At 36.6% G+C, this 21,528-nt stretch overlaps 6 protein-coding genes across 9 annotated transcripts; 4 read left to right on the forward strand and 2 right to left on the reverse strand.

Annotated features, from left to right (window-relative positions):
* Positions 1–3,140: 3,140 nt before the first annotated feature.
* LOC125216767 (loganic acid O-methyltransferase-like) lies at positions 3,141–5,331 on the reverse strand. The gene is made up of 4 exons (XM_048118531.1): positions 5,186–5,331; positions 4,134–4,563; positions 3,699–3,907; positions 3,141–3,616 (listed from the first exon to the last, which is right to left on the reverse strand). The coding sequence occupies exons 1-4, from the start codon at positions 5,255–5,257 to the stop codon at positions 3,290–3,292; spliced, it is 1,038 nt and encodes a 345-aa protein (XP_047974488.1). The 5' UTR covers positions 5,258–5,331; the 3' UTR covers positions 3,141–3,289.
* Positions 5,332–8,703: 3,372 nt separating this feature from the next.
* On the forward strand, positions 8,704–11,255 carry LOC125213751 (UV-B-induced protein At3g17800, chloroplastic-like). The gene is made up of 4 exons (XM_048114464.1): positions 8,704–8,838; positions 8,917–9,054; positions 9,664–9,962; positions 10,208–11,255. The coding sequence occupies exons 2-4, from the start codon at positions 8,938–8,940 to the stop codon at positions 11,034–11,036; spliced, it is 1,245 nt and encodes a 414-aa protein (XP_047970421.1). The 5' UTR covers positions 8,704–8,838; positions 8,917–8,937; the 3' UTR covers positions 11,037–11,255.
* A 172-nt stretch (positions 11,256–11,427) lies between these two features.
* LOC125209680 (purple acid phosphatase 7-like) lies at positions 11,428–12,865 on the reverse strand. The gene is made up of 7 exons (XM_048109267.1): positions 12,749–12,865; positions 12,451–12,607; positions 12,351–12,385; positions 12,081–12,197; positions 11,869–11,997; positions 11,719–11,786; positions 11,428–11,629 (listed from the first exon to the last, which is right to left on the reverse strand). The coding sequence occupies exons 1-7, from the start codon at positions 12,863–12,865 to the stop codon at positions 11,428–11,430; spliced, it is 825 nt and encodes a 274-aa protein (XP_047965224.1).
* An 886-nt stretch (positions 12,866–13,751) lies between these two features.
* LOC125209681 lies at positions 13,752–14,270 on the forward strand. The gene has a single exon (XM_048109268.1). It carries the CDS (start codon positions 13,752–13,754, stop codon positions 14,268–14,270), a length of 519 nt encoding a protein of 172 aa, XP_047965225.1.
* Positions 14,271–14,659: 389 nt separating this feature from the next.
* Positions 14,660–15,778, forward strand: LOC125209682. The gene is made up of 2 exons (XM_048109270.1): positions 14,660–15,093; positions 15,739–15,778. Exons 1-2 carry the CDS (start codon positions 14,660–14,662, stop codon positions 15,776–15,778), a joined length of 474 nt encoding a protein of 157 aa, XP_047965227.1.
* On the forward strand, positions 15,673–19,987 carry LOC125211158 (monoacylglycerol lipase-like). 4 transcript variants are annotated; one of them, XM_048110866.1, is made up of 8 exons: positions 15,673–16,206; positions 17,553–17,591; positions 18,034–18,102; positions 18,187–18,253; positions 18,802–18,866; positions 18,968–19,057; positions 19,153–19,245; positions 19,361–19,987. In XM_048110866.1, the coding sequence occupies exons 1-8, from the start codon at positions 16,153–16,155 to the stop codon at positions 19,760–19,762; spliced, it is 879 nt and encodes a 292-aa protein (XP_047966823.1). In that variant the 5' UTR covers positions 15,673–16,152; the 3' UTR covers positions 19,763–19,987. The 4 variants fall into 4 exon arrangements, with proteins under 4 accessions (XP_047966823.1, XP_047966827.1, XP_047966825.1 ...); XM_048110870.1 differs by lacking the exon at positions 18,034–18,102 and having other exon boundaries at positions 17,553–17,617; XM_048110868.1 differs by lacking the exon at positions 18,034–18,102.
* Positions 19,988–21,528: the final 1,541 nt, after the last annotated feature.

The raw sequence follows: 21,528 nt of genomic DNA on the forward strand, positions 1-21,528 counted from the left end.
ATATATTTTTGCGAAAAATTAATTTAAATTGAAAGAGTTACATAAATTTAAAGTTTTGAGATGATTTTGATGAGAGAGAATTGACATTAATACCCTTTAAAAAATTATTTACTAATTATTTAAATTTAAAATATAATACATTTGTCATTATTTTAACCATTAGATCAATTAATCTAATGGCTAAGAATTGGTCTTATTTTTAGATTGTTAATTAGTTAGCAATTGATCATAACCTCTAGGGTATATATTTAAAATATTTAATTATTCAACAATAACAAGAATTTAAGAAATGTCAATAGGGGTGCGTTAAAATGATAACACTCTTAAAATGACACTGTGACACCACGTTAGAATGCAATATTATATATGCTAGTCTAGAGTATTGGATGTTGCAGTCCACGTAAATCTTGCGAATTTTTTATGATTGCCACATGGTAGCTGATTATTCGTCCACGTGTACAAATGATTGGCTATGAATGGTGGTATGGTGTTATTTAAGATGGGTTGTCATTTTAACACATCCCCATGTCAATATTTTTTTCTTTATACATGTCAATATTTTAAAGCAATAGTTGCGAACACCACATATGTGCTTGGAAAATGCCGAGCACCATATATGTGCTCGGTAAATATAAAAAATGATTATTGTTATTCAACAACAAGAATTTAAAACATGTCAATATTTTGAAGCAATTTCTCAGAAAATTTGCATAAATAAAAATTTGCAGATCATTCACCATTTTAAGCACCATACATGTGTTCGCAAATATTAAAATTTATTTTGAATATATACTATCAATATTTTTAAGGAATGCCGAGCACCATACCACGTTACTTAAGTCACTTCTTTTTCGCACTCGTTTTGAAAAAATAATAATAAATAGTTAAAGTGGAGATAAAGTAAAGTAAGAAAGAGAATAATATACTCCCTCCGTCCCACAAAGATTGTCCCATTTTTTCATTTCAGTCCGTCCCATAAAGTTTGTCCCATTTCACTTTTTACTATTTTTGGTAGTAGACCTCATATTCCACTAACTCATTCTTACTCACATTTTATTATAAAACTAATATATAAAAGTAGGACTCACATTCCACTGACTTTTTCAACTAATTTTCCATTACATTTCTTAAAACCCGTGCCCGTCAAAATGGGACAATCTTTGTGGGACGGAGGGAGTAGTTAAGTGCGAAAATGAAGTGACTCAAGTAACGTGAGACGGAGGGAGTATGTGCTTGGAAAATGCCGAGCACCATATATGTGCTCGAAAAATATAAAAAAATAATTAATAATTATTCAACAACAACAATAAATTATTACATTATATTTGTTATCAGTAAATATAACGCTAGTGAAATTTTGATTATTGTATTTTATAGTGTTATGTGTGATTGTTTTATTCACTACATATGGTTGATAATTCTCTTTAGAAGTATTTTTGGCTGGCTGTAGGCCTATTCGTGTTGATTCTAATTGCTCTGTAAACAGGTCAACTTGGAAAGTCTAGGCAATTGGGAAGTGAAGCAGCTCTTTGAGTAATTTCTTGTACTTGGTTGTATCTTTACTTTGTTGAAATATTACATCTAAAAATTAGTTTGACATTCAATCTCACGATGACTTGATCATTCTTTTTCGGTGAGTCCTCTTTACTTCAAGAACATCGTGAAGAAAGCAAATTGAATGAAAAATCGTACAAATGAAAAATGTGTATTTAGTTTAATTTTGAAAGAATCTTATATTATATATTTGTAAAACAATCTTTGCTTTTTAATGTTATTTGAACTTTGTTTACTTTTGTATTCATGTAATAATTTTTAACTTTTTAAAATAATTAAAAATATAGAATTTATATATTTTAAAAATAAGTCCAGAATTGCAAAAATAACCAATCTGCCGAGCACGTGCTCGTATTTCCTTGCTTTGCTAGCCACTACCGAGCACATGGAGGTGCTCGCTACACCCAAAGGCAGTGATGATGCTCTCAATATTTCCTAAAACCTCTCAAAAATATAGAGCACATAGCTGTGCTTGCCACTTCCGAGCACATGCAAATGCTTGCTACATCCGAAGGGATGGTTGACCAATTTGTCGAGCACCTTCAAGTGCTCGGAAAACAAAAGAAAAATGTCGACGAATCAAATAACGACCACCTAAAGTGGTCGGAAAGTGCTCGGTATATCCCTATTTTCTGAGCAATATCGCCCTTTTTTCCGAGCACTTTGGTGCTCGGTAAATAGCTTTTTGTTTTGTAGTGTACATATCAGAGATTAATATTTAGATACAAACAAGAATTGAGAAAGATCACGAATTGAGGCAGATCGCCATTGAATATTCATGGAGATTATATTGAAGGAGATTGGGAGAAGATTGCAAGGAAAATTGTGAGATTGAAAAAAAATGAAAAATCACGTATTGTGTATGGAAATAATTTGATTTTCCAATATACCTTTCAACAAAAAATTTTAAAATAAATATTGAATTATGGTAAATTAATTATAGCCACGAGATTATAAAATGATAGGACAAGATTTGGTCATTAGTTGGGTGTTCGATATTGATCACAACTCTATATATATATATATATATATATGCAGGGATGTATTAAGATGACAACCCTCTTTATTGTAACACCATACCACCATTTTAGACCATTGGATCTGAAAATCGTGTGCTTGTCATGCTGCCACATGTAAAAACACGGAGGGAAAAAAATAGGAAATTTCTAATTTTACGTTACTAGATTGCAGTGTTGTTCATTGAATATTGCAGTCTTACCACAACAATTTTACAGTTTACCACGACTACAATATCCAATACAGTAGACTGCAAACCCGTAAACCCGTATTTTTTCACGAAACTTAATCCTAGGCGTCCATAAATGAGATCTAACGGACTATATTGGTGGTATGATGTTGGTGGCATCATAGTGCACCCCTATATATGCATTTTTCATATATTCTAGAATTCTGTATTCTATTCTTTCATATTTTATATAACTAGAATTTTCTCTATAAAAATCTAAATATTTAATAAATTAATAATATCTATATTTAGAAAATTCTACTCCGCATATAAATAATTTTACTATAATTATATATATTGATTACATAATTCTAGAAAAATCTACTATATAAAATCTGGATTTGCATAATAGATATTTTTATTTTATAAATTCGATTTCAATACAAACACTGCCTCCATTTGGACCATAACTCAACATTATATTCGTCTTCTCTTGGGCTACTTTGATTGAAACATGGATCGAACAGTTGATACTAACGTGAAGGTAAATTATTTACGTTTCAAGACGTAAAACAGTTGAGGTGAGTCGCGCAGGGACGCCTCCAACAGGTCGGAAACCTCATCAGCTTTGTCTAAAGCCCTTCCAAACACTTTCTCCATCACACTCTCTCCAAAGTGTTCCTTAAAGCTTCCTTCCATCCCAGCTCTCAGGTGGCCTACAATGGCACGTGCACTAATATTCGACCTCGGATTCACCATCTCCGCTCTCTCGACGCTGAAACACCCGTCCTCCTCTATCACCTCCCTCACCTCCCCCATACATGGGAAGTAAAACGCCAAGTTGAACCCATCGACTTCACCTTTCCCGATCACTCCCTGCAATATACACACATGTTTCGTAAAATATGCAAATCCAATTCATTTTTTTCTTACTTAGATTCATTATGATCACGATCACCTCATTAGCTAGCTCCAGTACGCTAGATTCAAGAAGACGAAAGATTACAGCGTAAGAACTCTGCGAGTGAGTGAGGCCTTCTGCTAATCCAGCTATGATCAGAAACATTAACCCTCCTTTCACTATCTCCTCTCCTCTCGCACTAAGGAAAGCCCTCAAATCCCTCTTGAACTGCTCCAAATATCCGTTCGCCACATGTGGGGACGCGTCTGCAGATAAAAATAATTACTCGTATTTTTCTTCGTTCATTGTGGAAGAATTATTACTCCTTTCGTCCCAAGGAAGATGACTCCTTCCTTGGGCAGCACGGGATTTTATGAAACTTTATTTTGTATGTTAAGTGGAGACGAATAAAGTAGATACAAATGTGTTTGTATTGTTTTAGTAATGGGTTGGGACAAATAAAAGAGAAAAGTGGGTCATCTTCGGTGGGACCTGGGCTAGTGTAGTGGATTCTGCCCTCGTTCCATGCGGGTGATTTGGTGTTGATGATTTCGTCCGGCACCTTGGAGAGATAGTGAAGAGTGAAGGAAGAATAGGCCAAAGTGATGCGGCCGCGGGAGAAGAGGCGGCTGTGGAATGATCCTGGCACAGCGGCCGCGTGGTATTTGCTCTGCGGGAGGGAGGCGAAGAGCTTGTTGAAATCGTTGGCGGCGTGATCGTTGAAGAAAACCTCGAACTCGAGCTGCTGCGAAGCACTTGTTTTTGTTTGGAGTGCTTCTATCATATTCTGTACGGCGAGGAATGTGTTTGGACCCACGGAGCATCCTAAATCTACGAGGCTGACTGAGCTCGACATGTCTGCGTCCAGTTTTTCGATGATGGCTTCATGGATCATCTCCTTCACCAAATTTGCACTGTCTTTCTGCATCATGAGCACCATCAGTTATGCATTTATCATCACTATTGCAATCATCCTATTTTTATATATTAATTTTATAATAATTGTTACTGGAATAATATAATGAAATATGAGATCTATTTAATAAAATAGTAAGAATGAAATGAAACATTTATTAAGTATCAGACGAAATTGAAAGTAAGATGCTTTTTGGCCTTTTTATTTGACTGTCTCAAATAAATATGTGAAGTTCCTTTTTTTTCTTCAATTTCAGCCTCTTTTAATCCGCATGTCTCTGACAAATGGTTTTCATCTGCGCCAGCCCCTTTGGCTTTTTCAATTCCAAAAAAAAAGTGTTAAAAAAGAAAGACCTAAAGATGATTTCGAACAATTTTAATAAAATTTAAAATTTAAAAACATATACTTAATTTGGTAGTTGCTAAACCCCCTTACTCCTCTCACTTGTAACTAAACGTCTAGTAAAAGAGACTTTACGTGTGAAATCAAGATTTGAGAAGACAGATATCTTTATACATAGCTTAGATTTGTGCAGTGTTTCATATCTAAGAATCCTGTTAAATAGTACAACGGAAGGGCAAACTGTTAAACTAAGGAAGGAAAGCGATTATTTAAAAACAAATGTGACCTGAAAATCTGAGTTTTTTGCGTAACTAAAAGGTCCATCGCCACTGGTCGTGGTCGGAACAGACTCGGCCATCCCCTCTCGATTCTTCAACAGTAAAACAACTAATAGCTTCAGCCTTTGTGTGTAATATGCTAGCTAGGAGTGATCGACGGTATTTAAAGACAGTAGATTTCAATGTGTCTTAAGAAATGAAGTCATTTTAACGGCATTAACTTGACTTTCTGCAACGATTAGGACATGGGGATTCTCTAAACCACAGTTAATTTAAGATTGGTTACATATTTTATTGTATACAGTACTATATTGTGATTGATAAATTGATAGAGATATGAATCTATATGTTCAAACTTCAAACACTAATGTGATTTAAGCTGTGACTATAATTATCAAGAGGTTTAAAAAATTGGTGGGTTTGTAGACTTGTTGAAGTAGCCATTTTTGCTCACCTAATTAGAAAATGAAAGCCATAATATTTTAACAAAAGTCAAAAGAGGCTCTAAACTATTGTTAGCTAGTTCAGCAAGAAGTATAGCCAAGCAGTGAATAAAAATGATGACATATATGATTTGGTCTGGTGTAATGGGTGTTTGATTTATTTAGTTCTTTATTTGGAGTTGGTAGGCTGATTGAAACATTATAGTAATTATAAGAATTAGTTTCACATAATCAGAAAATCAAAGCTACATAATAACACCTAAAGATGGCCTTTCAACTTATATTTAAATCACCTAGGAATGAATAATAAGTAATAACAACTGCTGAATACTTATGACTTATGAGTAGTGCACAATTGTTGAACCCAACGTTTATTCAACAATTAAAGAGGTATCATTATTAGTAGTCATAAATTAGTCCATCACAAATAAGTGTTGGTCCCAACTGTAACTAATTAAAAAAAGAATACTTATTATTATTGTTATTATTATTATCCTTGGAGAGTTTGGGTTGTATTGTGCTAGCTTTATAGAGGCCATCACAATTAAATTAATTAAACACACTATAACTCCAATTTGGCTGCACATTAAATTCAGTTAGAGCTACTTATATTTTCTCGTCGCAAATTAGGCATGAGTACTTGACTTTGATATGAGGGCAAAATGAAAACATCAATTCTGAAATAAGAAAGACTAATTATATTTAGCTTATACACGTTCACATTTTGTACAAAAATAAATATATATAGATTGGCTAAAGTCGGTCAATAATCAATATGGTCTTCTCTTTGATATCACACACTTTCAGTTGGATATCCCCTCAAGTCGATTGTGTTACAGCATTTCCAAGGAGAGGGATTTCCGAAGAGGGGTAAACTAATATAACTATCATATTTATCTTTTTTCCATGAAAAATTATTCTCTAAAAGGAGATGATACAAATATGTGATATGATTTAGCATTTCATCGGTTATTTAATCATGTTTCCATCATAGTTAATGGATAGTCGATTATTTAGTTTCATAGTTAATGAATTAGTGGATTGGTTAGTTGGTTAGTCATTCGTCTATACTCTTTCAAGCATGGCATGAAAAACAAGTAATAGAATGTTTCCTTTTGTTTAGTTTTCATACGTATGGTTTATATTTTGGAGTTAGAATCCACTCTAAGGATTCAAGTTCATAACAGGAGAGGTATTTGAGAAGGTATTATACTTTTCTCATTTTGAAGAGGTATCTTTACCTCATCATCAATGGAGAGGTAAAATTTTATAACTACCATATTTGTCTTCTTTTCATGAAAAATTATTCTCCAAGGGAGAAGGTATTTGAGAAAGTATTACATTTTATGTTTTTTTAATGCGTTTTGTATTATTATTTTATGTTTAAAAGATCATTTACCTTTCTAGTGTTTATATACCTTTTTCTTTTGGAATATGTTTCTTTTTAATAGAGTATATTTCACTTTTTGAGGAGGTATATAGATGATATTTTTTTTTTTAATGTACCTTCGGCCTTGGAGATAGCTCTTATTGTGTGTCACACTAAAAGTAAAAGTTTGAGTTTGGATCGCATTAATGAATAGGAGTTGTGAATACCTATTCATTGTCTTTAACAGCATTTTCAATTTGAATATGAAAGAATATTATGTCAATTTCTTGTACATAAATGTATGTGTGGTGTGGATTCATGTAAAACATGCCAATTGTAAGATATTTAATGATATGTGTAGCAATACACAGACCACGATGACTGGAAATGGTATCCAAGTTTAACACCTCCACCGCAATTTCCACAGACGTTCCGTTCCACTCCAACCACCAAAAATGTGCTCAAACTATAATTTCTTAAAATTGAACCATGAGAAGTGGGCCCAATTTTTGTTATCCAGAAATTTCCACGACTTGCTAGATCCAATCACAAAAGATCCTTCATATATCAAATTACAATAGTAGCCCTGTGAGCCGTTTACGTATACTTAATTTTGAGCGATGGGTTGGTACAATATATCTTACCAACGCTGCCATAGACATAATTTGATAGGAGTAAAAATCATACTTCGTCGCATAAAAATAGATATTTTTAATTTTAAAATGTCATATAAAAATATTTTATTCTATTTTTAGTAACTTCCTTCTCTCTAATAAGGTGTGCTTATTATCTACTAACAATATTATAATTCTTTTTTTTCTATCTCTGTATTACTTTACCAAATCTATATTAATTCTCGTGTCATCCCAACTATCCAAATATTTATGAGACGAAGGGAGTATATTCATTTTATTCAAATTTTCGGTATATTAGAGTTTCTATATTGTCAATTTCTATACTGATACTATACCACATTTTTGGTATACTGAATTTTACGACCTATTGGATTTTAGTATGATATGCTGCGATTCTATTGTACGTTGTATTATAAATATATTTAATATCGAAGTACTTCATCTCCTACTGTTAAAAGTCTCATTTTAGTTTTGTACGAGTTTTAAGAATTACTAGTATGAAAGAAAGAAAGTGCAAAATACATTGAAATATAAAACCTATTTTTATATATTATTTTTACAATAAAATATAAGTGAAATGAGTAAATGGAATGTAAAGTCTGTAATTTATGTTATCTATAAAAATTTTGGTATGTGCCATTTTGAAAATCAGATTATATCAAAAATTGATATTTTTGATCTGATAAAGTAAGTACTACTACTCCCTCCGTCTCACTTAAAATGACATGCTTTTGTTTTTTTTAGTTTGTCCCAACTAAGATGACATATTTTTCTTTTTCGGAAACTTTCTCTCTCCAATTAATACACTCAACCACTTTTTCTCACTTCTATTAAAATATTCTATCTTTCTTCCTTTTCTATTTTAATAGTACTTACATTTACCTTTTCTCTCTCTAATTAAACACTTTAACTAATAACTCATAAAATCTCATGCCGGCTAAGATATGTGTTATTTTAGCCGGGACGGAGGGACTAGTATATTTTGATATTTTTCTGCCACTCTAATTTTGATCCATGATTGTCTTGTTCTTGTTACATACTCTTACAGGGTATTCTCGTAATTAAACATAGTTGAACAACTCCGAGACGAAGATAGGATTATAAAAACACGGGATTCCCACTGAAAGATAGGACAATAGGAAGGACACTGTTTTGAAACGAGCGACGATTAAATATTCATCATTCCAGTCAACATTTAAGACGAACGCATCAAGGTATTTATATCTCTACTGAAATTATCTGCCGATCAACTTGATTTTGGGGTTTCTGAGGATCATTTGCTTCTCTGGTAGTATCCACACAACTGATTCAGGATGGAAACAGTAGCTACTTTTCGGGCTTCTATTTGCAGCATCTCACCCAATTGGGCTTCCCGGCCCGGCCCGGACAGATCCGATGCCAGGCCCGTGCTCTCCAACGCTTGGATTCAGGTATTGATCGGTTGCTTCATTTGCGCTGTGATTTTTGGTTTTTTGAGGCGAGAATTCTTGATTAATTTAGGCTGAGCTAATTAGAATGATTTCCGTTTTCCTTGGATGAATTGTTTTAGAATTCCGTTGAAAATGTTTCAATTATTTTGTTCGTGATAAGGTAATTGCTGATTCAGCTTAAATTTGTTCTTTTGAACAGTGTAATTAAGTTGAAGAGGGTGAATCTGCTCCTTTTGGTTTGGGGAAATTTATGTTGTATCTATATGGTAGACCTATTTGTAAGATAAAAAACGAGTCTTGAGAAGAAAATGGAGGATTCTTTTAAAAAGTGAGAAATTATTGGGCCGAGCTGAAGAGATTTACAAGTTGTGATTTTATCTGGCCTTTTGTATTGAATAATTATCTGGAGGAGTTTATCAATCTACCTTTTTTGATCTGGCTCTGTGTTAGAACTTGTAAATTAGGTGCTTAATCCATTGTGTTTAATTCAACTTAATGTAAATGTGATAAAGCTTTGGTGTGCGGATTTATTATTGTTTTCACTTGGTTGATGAACTAGTGTACTCTTGTGACAAAATAACTTATTTGAATTGGGATTGTAAACTGCAGAAAACACCACTGGTTTCTAAATTCAAGGTAGGAAACAAAAATGCGAGATATTTGAGCAGCAGGCGTACTGCCACCAGAGCTTCTATGCAGCCTTCTGACTCTGGCAGTTCGGAATATCCCATTGCTCCTCTACAGATGGAGTCTCCGATAGGGCAATTTCTCTCTCAAATATTAGCAAGTCACCCGCATCTTGTTCCTGCTGCTGTAGAACAGCAACTTGAACAGCTGCAAACTGACTGTGAGGCAGAGAAAGAGAAGGAAGAGCCATCTGCATCTGGAACTGATCTTGTTTTATACAGGTAACAAGATTAACTCTTACGACTTAAGTTGCTATCAGCTTAATAATAGAACCACATCTCTGTCGAGGTGATTCCATATGTACACGATGCATAAACCGTATTGATCATAATCTAATGGATTTCTAAGCTGCCAAATATTTTTCATGTGAGGCATTATTTGATTATGATATTATCTTTTTGCTGAAGACTGAAGTGGAATATCAATTACTATGATTTAATTTGACATTACTTCCTTTCAATTATAGGAGAATTGCGGAGGTTAAAGCTAATGAAAGAAAAAAGGCACTGGAAGAGATCTTGTACGCATTAGTGGTACAGAAATTCATGGATGCCAGTGTATCCCTGGTTCCGACAATCACTCCATCAACACCCGATGGTCCTGTTCGTGTTGATAATTGGCCTGGCCAAGATGATAAATTGGAGCGCCTCCACTCTCCTGAAGCTTACGAGATGATCCAGAACCACCTGTCTCTCATTCTTGGCAACCGACTTGGCGACTCTACCTCTGTACTTCAAATAAGCAAACTAAGGGTTGGGCAGGTTTATGCTGCTTCAGTAATGTATGGATATTTCCTCAAACGTGTAGACCAAAGGTTTCAGTTGGAGAAGAGTATGAAAGTCCTTCCCGAGGGAACTGATAATGGAGATGAACAAGTTGCATGGGAGGAAACAAGACCAAGTGATGATGACATTAATCAGTTTCGCAGGAATGCTCAGCCTCACCCAGAAATGTCATCTTTTCCCGGAGGCGCTGGTATTGGGGTTGGTGTTGATGGGGTAAAGCCATCCAGATTGCGATCTTATGTTATGTCATTTGATGGAGAGACGCTTCAAAAATATGCAACCATCAGATCTAAGGAAGCTATTAGCATCGTTGAGAAACACACGGAAGCATTATTTGGTAGGCCTGAGATCGTAGTCAAGCCTGAAGGAACCATTAATCCCCAAAACGATGAAATCAAAATTAGCTTTGGCAGCCTGAGGAGACTTGTTTTGGAAGCTGTGACTTTTGGTTCTTTCCTTTGGGATGTTGAGAGTTACGTCGATTCAAGGTACCATTTTGTTGCAAACTAAGCCCTGTGATGGTGGTTCAACTGAGGATCTCGATAATGGTTTTACTTAAAGGACGAGATGCTGCTGTCTTGCACTACTTGACTTGTACATAGTAACCTTATTTTAAATCAGTCCAATGTTTGTTATGTTATCTATAATCTATGGGAAACCATATCACTTGCCAGATTTTTGTACATTCGAAATCCTAAGTAAAGTTTACTTCTCCCGTTTAAATTTTTATGTTCTTCATTGCCTTGTCTTTATCAAATTTGTGATTATGGAACTGGACTTCTCCAGTTTATTTACTAATTTGAATCATTACTGAATGTCACATGCCATCCATGATCCACCCCATTATTTTACAGCAGCTGAAATATCTTTCATCACTTAGGGTAAACAGCTTCTTCTTGTTTCACTTCAGAAGTTTGAGACGATGAAGAGGTCTCCCAGAAACGTCGTAAAATGCTATCTTTGCCTTATCATAAGCAATCTCAAGAGACAAGAAGCCTTGGCCATCATGATAGAAGTGCATCATACTCTCATTGTGCATTCCATGATAAATTATATTCTTCCATGCCTTTGAACCACCCCCACTTGTTAGGAACTGCATTGACCTGCTTCACAACAACCATGTCAAAGAAAACAGGGCATAACCCCTTATATTAACCAAAATAGAAGTTTCTAGAAACATACCTGCAGTCACCCGCACTCGTTGCTAAGATGCTGCAAGCAGTGGTCATGTCCATTGATGTACATATCCACCTTGTGACTCTATACAACAAGTTTCAAAATATATTCAATCTATTGAATTCCCACCTCTGAGCATATTGTGTGTTTGTGTTAAAGAAAGTGCCTCAAGAATTGGGAGAATGTGATCTAGCATTTCTTGCGTGTCACCATGGTATCCAATGCTTTTTATTGTGTGGTGTCCAACAACAATATTCCAAGGTGCCTTGGATTTCTCCAATGAAAAATTAAGATTCTGAAGTGAGCATAGTTAAATTTAAGTTTATCATCTGTCATTGTCAAGATAAAAACATCAAGAATCTGTGATGTTGCACTCACTTTTAAGGTGGAAGAGAGATATCCCTCTCTTGGAAACACATTTCTCCAATCAAAATTCTGCTTCTTAGGATTGTCAAAGTACTTCTGCACAAACGGAGTCGTAGATATCCGCATATCCTAGCCAGAGAAAGAGACGAACAAGTTATTAGTGATTTGTGAGGGCAAGAGATTGAACCAGAGAGAAACAGCAGCACTACCTGCTTGAACCATGAAGTTTCTCTTACAAATTCATCTCTTGTCAAGTTTCTTAAGTGCTGGACTTAACTGAGCCTCGACATTCCCCAGAAAATCGTGGTTCCCCAACACTGTTCTTCATCATAATATTAGCAATATGACTTTATATAGCAGATCAAGATATGAGATTTTTTACCTGTATACCATGGCTTTCTAAGGCTCTTGGCAGTGTAGATATTACTAAATGATGTTTTAAAAGCTCGATCGTCCACACCCTTCAATCCGTTATCGTAGAAGTTATCACCGGTGGAGATCACAAAATCAATTCCCAGTTTCTTCCCAACATATCCCATCTGCATAAATGTATACCAGTTTTCACATCAACCAAAATCTTGCTGAATCAACATGTTTCTACCACTTTTCATATCATCAACTAGTTGAAGCTCAGATTGTGAGTAAATACAAAAGTAAATATAAGCAGGAAACAAATAGACCTGAGTAGCAACTCTAGATTGGTTGAAATCCCCATCTCTTCCCCAATCTCCCACCACCAAAAACGCAATCAAATCGTCGTGTCTCTTGCTAAGATGCTGGATTTTGGGAAGTTCCATTACATTGCTTGGAAGTTTCAGAGAGAAGCAAGTCATTAGCAGTAGTGGCCATATAAATAAGGAGCTATAAAACAAATGAGCCATTATGGGATGATTACTCATTCATAAATATGTACTTAACAATTAAGAGTATGTATATATATAGGCACCAATGTAACAAAAAGGAATAAAGATTCAACTTTCACAATGCAACAAAATTCAATGAAATACTCGTGAAGCAGCTATGGCATGCATTAATTCTTTTTGTAATTAGCAAAATGAAGAAAAAGCATTTTTAAGTGCAGTAATCACTAATCAATTATGTTTGTCATCAAGTTAAAGATGGGATGTGATAAATCATAAATGGATGGTTAAAAGACAGATCTTTTACTTCATTTTGTATACTACTGAATAAGAACAGATTGAGGATTAATTAGTAGATTCGATTTTCCTCATTTGGAATTATTTGCAGATTAACTAAAAGATGCCAAATAGTATTAAAAAAATATCATTCATCTAAATCTTTTTATGTAGTCCCTAACTAATCATTAAATAAACATGTTAGAGCACTCCCAATGGCGACGGCGATAATCCGGCGATTTTTCGCCGGATATCGCCGACTTATCGCCGGCCATTGGGAGAAGGTCGGCGATTTTTCGGCGAATTTCCTACCGAATTTACGCCAAGCGGCGTTTTATCGCCGAAAAATCGCCGGATCATCGCCGGCCACTGTGGGGAGCTGTTCGGCGATAATCCGGCGATGATCAAAATTTTTTTTTTTTTTTTTTCCTTCAACGGTCATATTCTAAATTCCACCCCTATAAATATTTCATCCTCTTCCTCCATTCATCACCCACAAACTTCATTCACACAAATTTTCAATCTTTTTTCTCTCCATCTTTATTAAATGAGTTCTGATTCATCGTCTCGTGCTCAGTCCGACGAGGAAATATCACATTCTTCTTCCGAAGAAGAGGTACCTCCCGCTCCCACCGGATGGGATGTAGCGGGTTTTGCCAACAACCCAATCAACAACTATATCTCCCGCCGCATACAAAGCGAGATCGCTCGAATGCAGCAGCCACCCCCCCAACGGCCAATCCGCCGGCGGCGCCGATACATCCCTCGCGACCACACTGGTGCGCACGATCGGCTGTTCGCCGATTATTTCGCGGAGGAACCACGTTATCCGGCAGATGTATTTCGTCGCCGGTTCGGAATGCGCCGCTCCCTCTTCCTGCGCATTGTTAATGCGTTGTCCGCGCGTTACCCCGAGTTCCGGCTCCAGCGAGACGCAGCAGGGAAGCCCGGACTATCGCCCCTACGAAATGCTGCTGTTGCCATCCGGCGGTTGGCATACGGAGGGTCCGCCGACATGTTCGATGAGTATATGCAATGCGGCGAGACGACTGGCAACGAGTGCTGAAGAATTTCTGTCGGGGCGTGCGAGAGATATTTGGGGAGCACTACCTTCGCTCGCCGGACGCGGTGGCCCTTGCCGGTTCCTACTGGATTGGCACCTGGAGGACCCACGGCTTTCCGGGGGATGCTCGGCAGCATCGACTGTATGCACTGGCAGTGGAAGAACGCCCAACCGCGTGGCGAGGCCGGTTCACCACCGGCTACAAAGGTACGCATCCCACCATCATTCTTGAAGCCGTTGCCGACCAACGGCTTTGGATTTGGCATGCTTATTTTGGTATAGCCGGGTCGAACAACGACCTAAATGTTCTCAATTCCTCGCCCCTTTTCAACGAGCGGATCAACGGGTTAGGCCCCTCCATCGAATTCACGGCCAATGGCAATGTGCATAACATGGGGTACTACCTGGCTGACGGCATCTATCCGCAATGGCCCGTGTTTCTGAAGACGATCAGATGCCCACTCGGAGATAGAAAAAGGTATTTTGCCCGAGCGCAAGAGCCTGCGCGCAAGGATGTGGAGAGGGCATTTGGGGTGCTCAAATCGCGATTTGCACTGGTAAAGGGCCCGACGCGCTTTTTCTACCAGGGGGATATTGCCGATATCATGTATGCGTGCATCATCATGCATAACATGATCATCGAAGATGAACACGAAGGCGTCCTCGACGTCACCAACGACCCAAGTGTTGCATCATCGAGTGGTGTCTCAACCGAGTCCGCCCGCCAGGGTGTACCGCACAACGAACATGAACGGTTCCAGGCGTTCATGGACATACACCAGAAGGAGGCCCATCAAGCACTACAACACGATATCATCGAAGAATTGTGGGCAAATAGAAACCGCGCCCACCGCCCTTGAATTTTTTTTTCTTTGAATTTTTTTTTTGATTTTTTTTTCCATTCGTGTACTACTTTTTTTTTTTAATTTTCTTCGTTGTAATGTGTACCCGTGTTTAATACAACGAACTTTATTACTATTATTTGTTTTGTACTTATAAATTAAAATAAGCTAGCTTTATTATATATTAAAATAAAACAATTAAATTAGTGATGATGTAAAAATGAAATGTTGAGTTAGGGAGAAATAAGGGAGAAACCATTGGAGCAGTTGGCTAAAAGTTGGCTAAAAACTGGGGATAAATTTTGGTGCTGATGTGGCAGGAGTTAGGGAGAAATAAGGGAGACCATTGGGAGTGCTCTTACTACATTGTTAAATGTAGTGATTGACGATTAATTATATCTTAATAATTAACATCACACGTGGCGATGTGTGGGTCCACATTTCATTTGGTAATTCGTACACGTGGCAGTCCGTGGGTCATCCCCACAATCTCTCGCTCCGCTTCCGCCCCCAAAAACACAAATCCATATCCATATCTCAATCTAATTTATTCACCTCTTCAATGCATTTGCATTTGTAAATCAGTAAATATTTGCGTGTTTGTTTTCAATTCCGTTGTTTTAAAGTAGGAATTACGCTATCGTCGGAATCACTGAAACCAACTTTTGAAGGTTGCGAATCATCGACCAATCTCTCACTTAATTTCTGGTACTCCATATGATTTGCTCGGAATTTCCGAAACCTAGAATTTCAATTCAAAATATTAGCGCAATCGTAAATCCGAGATAAAAAATTCAACAAAGCTCCATTAATCACGATGAAAAACTGTTATCCCAAACCGATACTCGTGAAAACCAGAATGGCGGACATCAGGCGCGTGCGGGAGGATCAGCGCTCTGTCGTCTCTGCGTTCGCTGAGGAGCGTGCGCGCTTTTCCTTATCCTCATCCTGCCGTTCCGATCCGGAGGAAAAGGTGGTGAGGGTGCCGATGAAGAGCGTGGCGGCGCGGAGGGCGATGGCGATTAAGAGGGTGGAAGAGGATAATGGAGGCGGAGATTATACGGCCAGGGACTCTTCGTTGTTTATTACGTCCAGAGGTGACACCAATTTTACTCAATCGTGGACGCCTCTTTTGGCTCAATTCATATCTTTTCTGTAATTTTATATGATGATTTGATTTTACTATGGTAGATAATTAATCTTTTATATGCATCATCATGTTTCTATTTACGCATCACTAAAATTAACTACATACACAAAAGAACATAGTATTAAATTCCCTCAAAACAAAAACTTACTACTACTGCTATAATTGGAATAGGCCACATCCGTTGGTGTACAAGCCTTTATTGCGAACTCATTGAAGGAAAATAAATGTTCTATGTTTCCTTTTCTTTTTCTGAATATGAAACGATTGACTGGGTTATTGAAATAAAAACCTCAAAAGTATGGTTCATGTGCAAAGTCTTTGTTGGAAATTTATATTCATTTGGAATAATTATTGGGATTTCCTGGCACTTCTCTCAATTTTAGAGCAATTGATGATTGCTTATATTTTGAGCTAATCCGGACTGGAGCTGATAGAAAGGGTTTGACTTTTCTTTCCTGACTTCACTAATAAGAAGGATGCTGGATAGGTTAGTTGTAGAAGAAGCATCTTACTTTTTCATCTTAATGAGAACAACAAAACAGCAAGTTGGTCATAAGCCTCTTGTGCTGTAACATGTTTTAACTTCCACGGAATTTGATGGCTTATTTGATTGATTTGCTTCAAAGACTTGCTATAAGTTATAACCAAGTCATCCCAGTCTACCATTTTTATAGAAGTTCAGCAAGATTGGCAACGTGAATAATTAATTTCCAACATACATTCTATTGTTTTTACTTATACTTCTTAGGCCCTAGTTCACTAATAATAACTGATGCTCAATATCAAACTGAAAGCTGGACTCCATTATTTTGTTCATGCACATGATTTTAATTTATCTGGCTCTCATCTCTAAGATATTGTGAAGATCTGGTAGTGTTAACAGCCTTAAAAGAGTAACGGCTGAGTTGTAGACAACTCAAAATTCCATCATAGTTCAAATCTGCAGTAGTAGAGTACTCAATTCACATATCATTCTTCCTTTATTCATTAAAAAATCTAAGGCTGATAGACAATTGAAATAAGCACAGAAGTTAATTGCTTTATTAATTGGTGCATGTGCGTATATGACTAATAAGGATTGCCTGTGATGCGATTTACGTCACGACTAATGAATTCAAGTGGTTATTTTATGCATGGTGCACAGTTCTCTTCACATTTCTACTAAGAACTTCATGCTACAATGTGCACCTTATTGTTGCAATACCTCTTTCCTCTTTTTTGTGGTTCCAAATTTTCTTGAATTTGTACAATTCTTCTTGGTCCAGAGTTTATCGTGTTTGTTTTCTGATGCAGGGGGCTGGTCATTCTCTTGCATGGTCTAAACGAACACAGGTCTGCCTAACTAGAGCATAGAAATGGTCATGAATCCTGATTCAAAATTCTGACAATTTGATTTTTTCATTTTTAATTTTACTTACGTGCATTAAATGTGTGTATCTTTTTTTAAACAATGGAAGATATGATGCGTTTGCCAAGAAACTGAACGCAAATGGTTTCAAAGTTTATGGAATGGACTGGGTTGGTGAGTTGAAATTACTGTTCGAATTGGTATTTCCTAGCCAGACACCGCACATTTTATGGACCTTGGTCAATTAAAGAAGAATATGTTTATCTTTGTGAAAGAAGTTTTTTTTTTGTGTGTGTGTGAGAGAGGACAGCATTGCAGGATGAGAAGTCATTTGTTATAGCGTGGCATTGACAAAATCTTCCTTGCTGTTTTACAAATAAAATTGTCAGCATATTTTCTGAGAAGATACGATCATTTCAATGCTAGGTGGAGATTAGTCTTCCTCGATCCTTTTCAACAAGCATCCTTTGCCTTCTTCAAATACTAGATGATCACGTCAGTGAAAGCCCTGTTTGTTTTACTATTTTATAGTCTAGATGTGATAGAATTCAACCATGCATATCTATTTGGATGTTGCAGGGGATGAATATTTTTCAATGTGGATGCACTTGGTGCCTAAAAGTACCATGCAAAGCCTCCTTCATGAGTAAGCTTGTTATTTGAGTCTTTACATCTACCTTAAATGTGATAATTGATAGAAGCGTCCAATGCTTCTGAAATTTGGACAAGGAAAACTTTTTAACAAAAGGGAAAAATGACATGGATATCTGCTTATACACTCATAATTCCTCCATACTAGCGAATGCATGTAGCGATGTAACAATAGCCCCAGTTAAGTGAATTTGTCAAGTAAGGTATTACAATTGCCCCAGTTAAGGAAAATTTTCAAATAAGGTATTGCATTAGAGGGAAAGAAATTGGACACTGAATCATCGATGAATAAATTTTCCATGTTCAAAAACCACCTTCATGGTACTCCACAGCCTTTGGATCAGATTTTGGTCTTATGTGTAGTTGGTTTTGGCTTTGATTCATAAGCATAAATGTGTTTTTGATGGTTTTAATAACTCAGTGTCTATTGTGAGTAAGGCACTTCGATGTGCAGAGCTTGCAGAACTTTATGCTGGATATTTTACTTGTTATACGACACAAGCACTGCATATGAGATAGATCTAATAATTTACCGTGATCCAGGGCATGGTGGCAGCGATGGATTGCACGCCTATGTTCATTCTCTTGATGATGCAGTTAATGATATGGTATTATCTTCTCTTTTGTACAGATATAACTAAGTTTTGCGAATAAGTACAGAACTCCAAATATTTTTTTCTCTGATTCCCCCATTTTCTACTGTCAACAGAAATTGTTTCTCAGCAAGGTTTTAGCTGAAAATCCAGGACTCCCATGCTTCTGCTTTGGACATTCAACTGGTGGAGCTATAATCTTGAAGGTAGTATTTGAATATGTTATTAATTATTTTTACACTGTCACAGTTACAAGTCCCTTTATCTTACCCCTAATTGATGAATGTTACATGACGAGCAGACCGTACTTGATCCGAAAGTGAAACAGCACCTAGCAGGCATCGTACTCACTTCACCTGCCATAGGAGTACAGCCATCCCATCCAATATTTGCTGTAAGTTCAAATCTTGGTTTAATCATCAATCCTAATAGACCTATTCTTCAAAACGAAATATGATAACATATTCATGTAGCTTTTAGCATGAAGCACTATACCTATTTAATTTCAGGTGCTTGCTCCGGTGTTTTCCTTCCTGTTTCCTCGTTTCCAATTCAGTGCAGCAAACAAGAGGGGCGTCGCGGTCTCAAGGGATCCAGACGCACTAGTGGCAAAATATTCAGATCCGCTAGTATTCACTGGAGCTATCAGAGTAAGAACAGGCTACGAAATTCTTCGGATAACTGCATACTTGCAGCAGAACTTGAGCAGGCTGGCAGCACCGTTTCTTGTTCTCCACGGGAGTGACGATTCAGTATCCGACCCCGAAGCATCTCAGAAGCTGTACAAGGAGGCTTCATCGAGCGACAAAAACATCATGCTCTACGAAGGGCTCTTGCACGATCTGCTTTTCGAACGAGAGAAGGAAGAGATCATGGAGAACATAATTTCGTGGCTGAACAGCAGAGTGTGAAGGCGGATACGGAGCAGTCAAAGAGGAATTTGGGAGTCAAGTAGGCGATGAAACACTTGTCTTGGTGAAAAACAGAGCTCTCCTCCATTGTTAATTGTATGTAGAGGAGCAAAGCTATCTCTGCTCATAATTTTTTTTCCTGGATAGGAATGGCAGGGAATGTAAACTGGATTTCTCTTGTATATTAGAAAGGTGTAGATTAATCAATGATGCTTCATTCATCAAGCTTGATTGTTTGGACTCGCAGTTTTAAAAATAAAATGTTATAATTTGTTAACCCAATTCGTAGATTTGCATTATCAATATGTTTGCATTGAAAGCAGCTTCTGTCTAATTCTATTTGAGACCACCTAAATTAAGCTTGTTCTTGATACAAAGTCAATACTTCAAGGGAGATTTCAGGTTTTTGGATTAAATTGGACCGTTTTTTAATATTTTATTAGAATTAGAAAATAAAATATAATTAGGTTTTAGTTTAGCTTTTATTCTCGGCCTATATATAAAAGGCATTTTATTGTAAATTGTAGTCAACTTTTTCATAATGTAGTCAATAAAGATATTTTCCCTTTTCTCCTCCCTCTCGTATCAGTTTCTCATTCATCCTCCTTCAATGGAGGTTTCTCCGTCCTATTCCATTCTCAATATTTTACATATTTTTACCCTTTTCCAGAATATCGAACCGGGGCATGCAAACTCTACATTTTACGAAATTTTGTCTTTTTTCTCCTCTTTTCCCTTGCAAAATACTTAAACTGACCAAATTGGCACTAGACTTATTATCTCTTAGTCCTCGAGACAGATCCGGAGGATCGATCCAATCACTGGCGAGTTCACAATTTTCTCCTCGTCCTCATCTTGGTCCTCTCTCTATCAGTGGACAATTATGAACTCAGTATCAACTAGTCGGTGATTGGATAGATCTCCCGATCGTCTCGCGATGGAATAATAGAAGATAAGGTAATAGACAGTTTGGTCGGTTCACGTAATTTGTGAGAGAAAAGAAGAAAAACAAGAAAAAATCTCTTAAAATGAAAAAATTCTCATGCGTTGATCTCGTATTCTTAAAATTATGTAAATTGGATCTCAAATCATGTAATGGTGTCCAATCTATACATATATATAAGGGGAGTTTTGGGGGTGTTTAGGAAAATAAGAGGAATTTTAGAGGTATTTAGGGAAATGGCCATTTAAAATAGATATTAGATGAATTAAAAATATATAACACGTGTGATTAAGTGTTAGTTGATTATTTAATTTCCGTAGTTAGTGGATTAGTGATATAATTAGTGGTAATGTTGCACTTAATACATTTTCTTTAATAATAAGAGGAGTTACATTCCAATTATGCCATTTTAATTCTTTCCATGGCCTGTCTTATAACTTCCACCATCTTAATTTTGTAATTTATGTCGTGTTAATTCCATGACTCCTTGTGTTCTCATTTTGTGACTATAAATGACATAGAATTGTAGATGAAATTACACAACTACAAAAGTATTTTCCCTTTTCTCAAACTCTCTACATTTTTAGGTTGTATTTTTAGGAGTAGGACTTCTGTATAATGTCTTTATACTTTTTGAAAACAAAATCTAATTGGTTTTCTAACTCTTAAATATGTTTCATGCTTTATAATGATGCAGGAGTTTAAGATTGGAGGGTTACAATTTATACTCTTCGGCCGTGCTCCCAAATACAGTTTTGAGTACTAGAGATGCTAGAGAAAGAACAAATAATTTTGTACTTTGTAGTAGACGGGGTGGCCCTCT

This window comes from Salvia hispanica, chromosome 3, assembly GCF_023119035.1.
Source record: "Salvia hispanica cultivar TCC Black 2014 chromosome 3, UniMelb_Shisp_WGS_1.0, whole genome shotgun sequence".
Classification (NCBI taxonomy): domain Eukaryota; kingdom Viridiplantae; phylum Streptophyta; class Magnoliopsida; order Lamiales; family Lamiaceae; genus Salvia; species Salvia hispanica.

Excerpts from the sequence above, each read along its gene's own strand:
- LOC125216767 (XM_048118531.1), bottom strand. The coding sequence starts at position 5,257 with ATGGCCGAGTCTGTTCCGACCACGACCAGTGGCGATGGACCTTTTAGT. Across the intron at positions 3,908-4,133 it reads AATCCACTACACTAGCCCAG|ACGCGTCCCCACATGTGGCG; the intron begins GTCCCACCGAAG and ends TTTTATCTGCAG. Across the intron at positions 3,617-3,698 it reads TACTGGAGCTAGCTAATGAG|GGAGTGATCGGGAAAGGTGA; the intron begins GTGATCGTGATC and ends TGTATATTGCAG.
- LOC125213751 (XM_048114464.1), top strand. The coding sequence starts at position 8,938 with ATGGAAACAGTAGCTACTTTTCGGGCTTCTATTTGCAGCATCTCACCC. Across the intron at positions 9,055-9,663 it reads TCTCCAACGCTTGGATTCAG|AAAACACCACTGGTTTCTAA; the intron begins GTATTGATCGGT and ends TGTAAACTGCAG. Across the intron at positions 9,963-10,207 it reads ACTGATCTTGTTTTATACAG|GAGAATTGCGGAGGTTAAAG; the intron begins GTAACAAGATTA and ends TTTCAATTATAG.
- LOC125211158 (XM_048110866.1), top strand. The coding sequence starts at position 16,153 with ATGGAGGCGGAGATTATACGGCCAGGGACTCTTCGTTGTTTATTACGT. Across the intron at positions 17,592-18,033 it reads CATGGTCTAAACGAACACAG|GTGGAGATTAGTCTTCCTCG; the intron begins GTCTGCCTAACT and ends TTTCAATGCTAG. Across the intron at positions 18,254-18,801 it reads ATGCAAAGCCTCCTTCATGA|GGCATGGTGGCAGCGATGGA; the intron begins GTAAGCTTGTTA and ends ACCGTGATCCAG.
- LOC125209680 (XM_048109267.1), bottom strand. The coding sequence starts at position 12,865 with ATGGAACTTCCCAAAATCCAGCATCTTAGCAAGAGACACGACGATTTG. Across the intron at positions 12,608-12,748 it reads AATCTAGAGTTGCTACTCAG|ATGGGATATGTTGGGAAGAA; the intron begins GTCTATTTGTTT and ends ACATTTATGCAG. Across the intron at positions 11,630-11,718 it reads CATCTTAGCAACGAGTGCGG|GTCAATGCAGTTCCTAACAA; the intron begins GTGACTGCAGGT and ends GTTGTGAAGCAG.
- LOC125209681 (XM_048109268.1), top strand. The coding sequence starts at position 13,752 with ATGAGTTCTGATTCATCGTCTCGTGCTCAGTCCGACGAGGAAATATCA.
- LOC125209682 (XM_048109270.1), top strand. The coding sequence starts at position 14,660 with ATGGGGTACTACCTGGCTGACGGCATCTATCCGCAATGGCCCGTGTTT. Across the intron at positions 15,094-15,738 it reads CACGATATCATCGAAGAATT|GAATTACGCTATCGTCGGAA; the intron begins GTGGGCAAATAG and ends GTTTTAAAGTAG.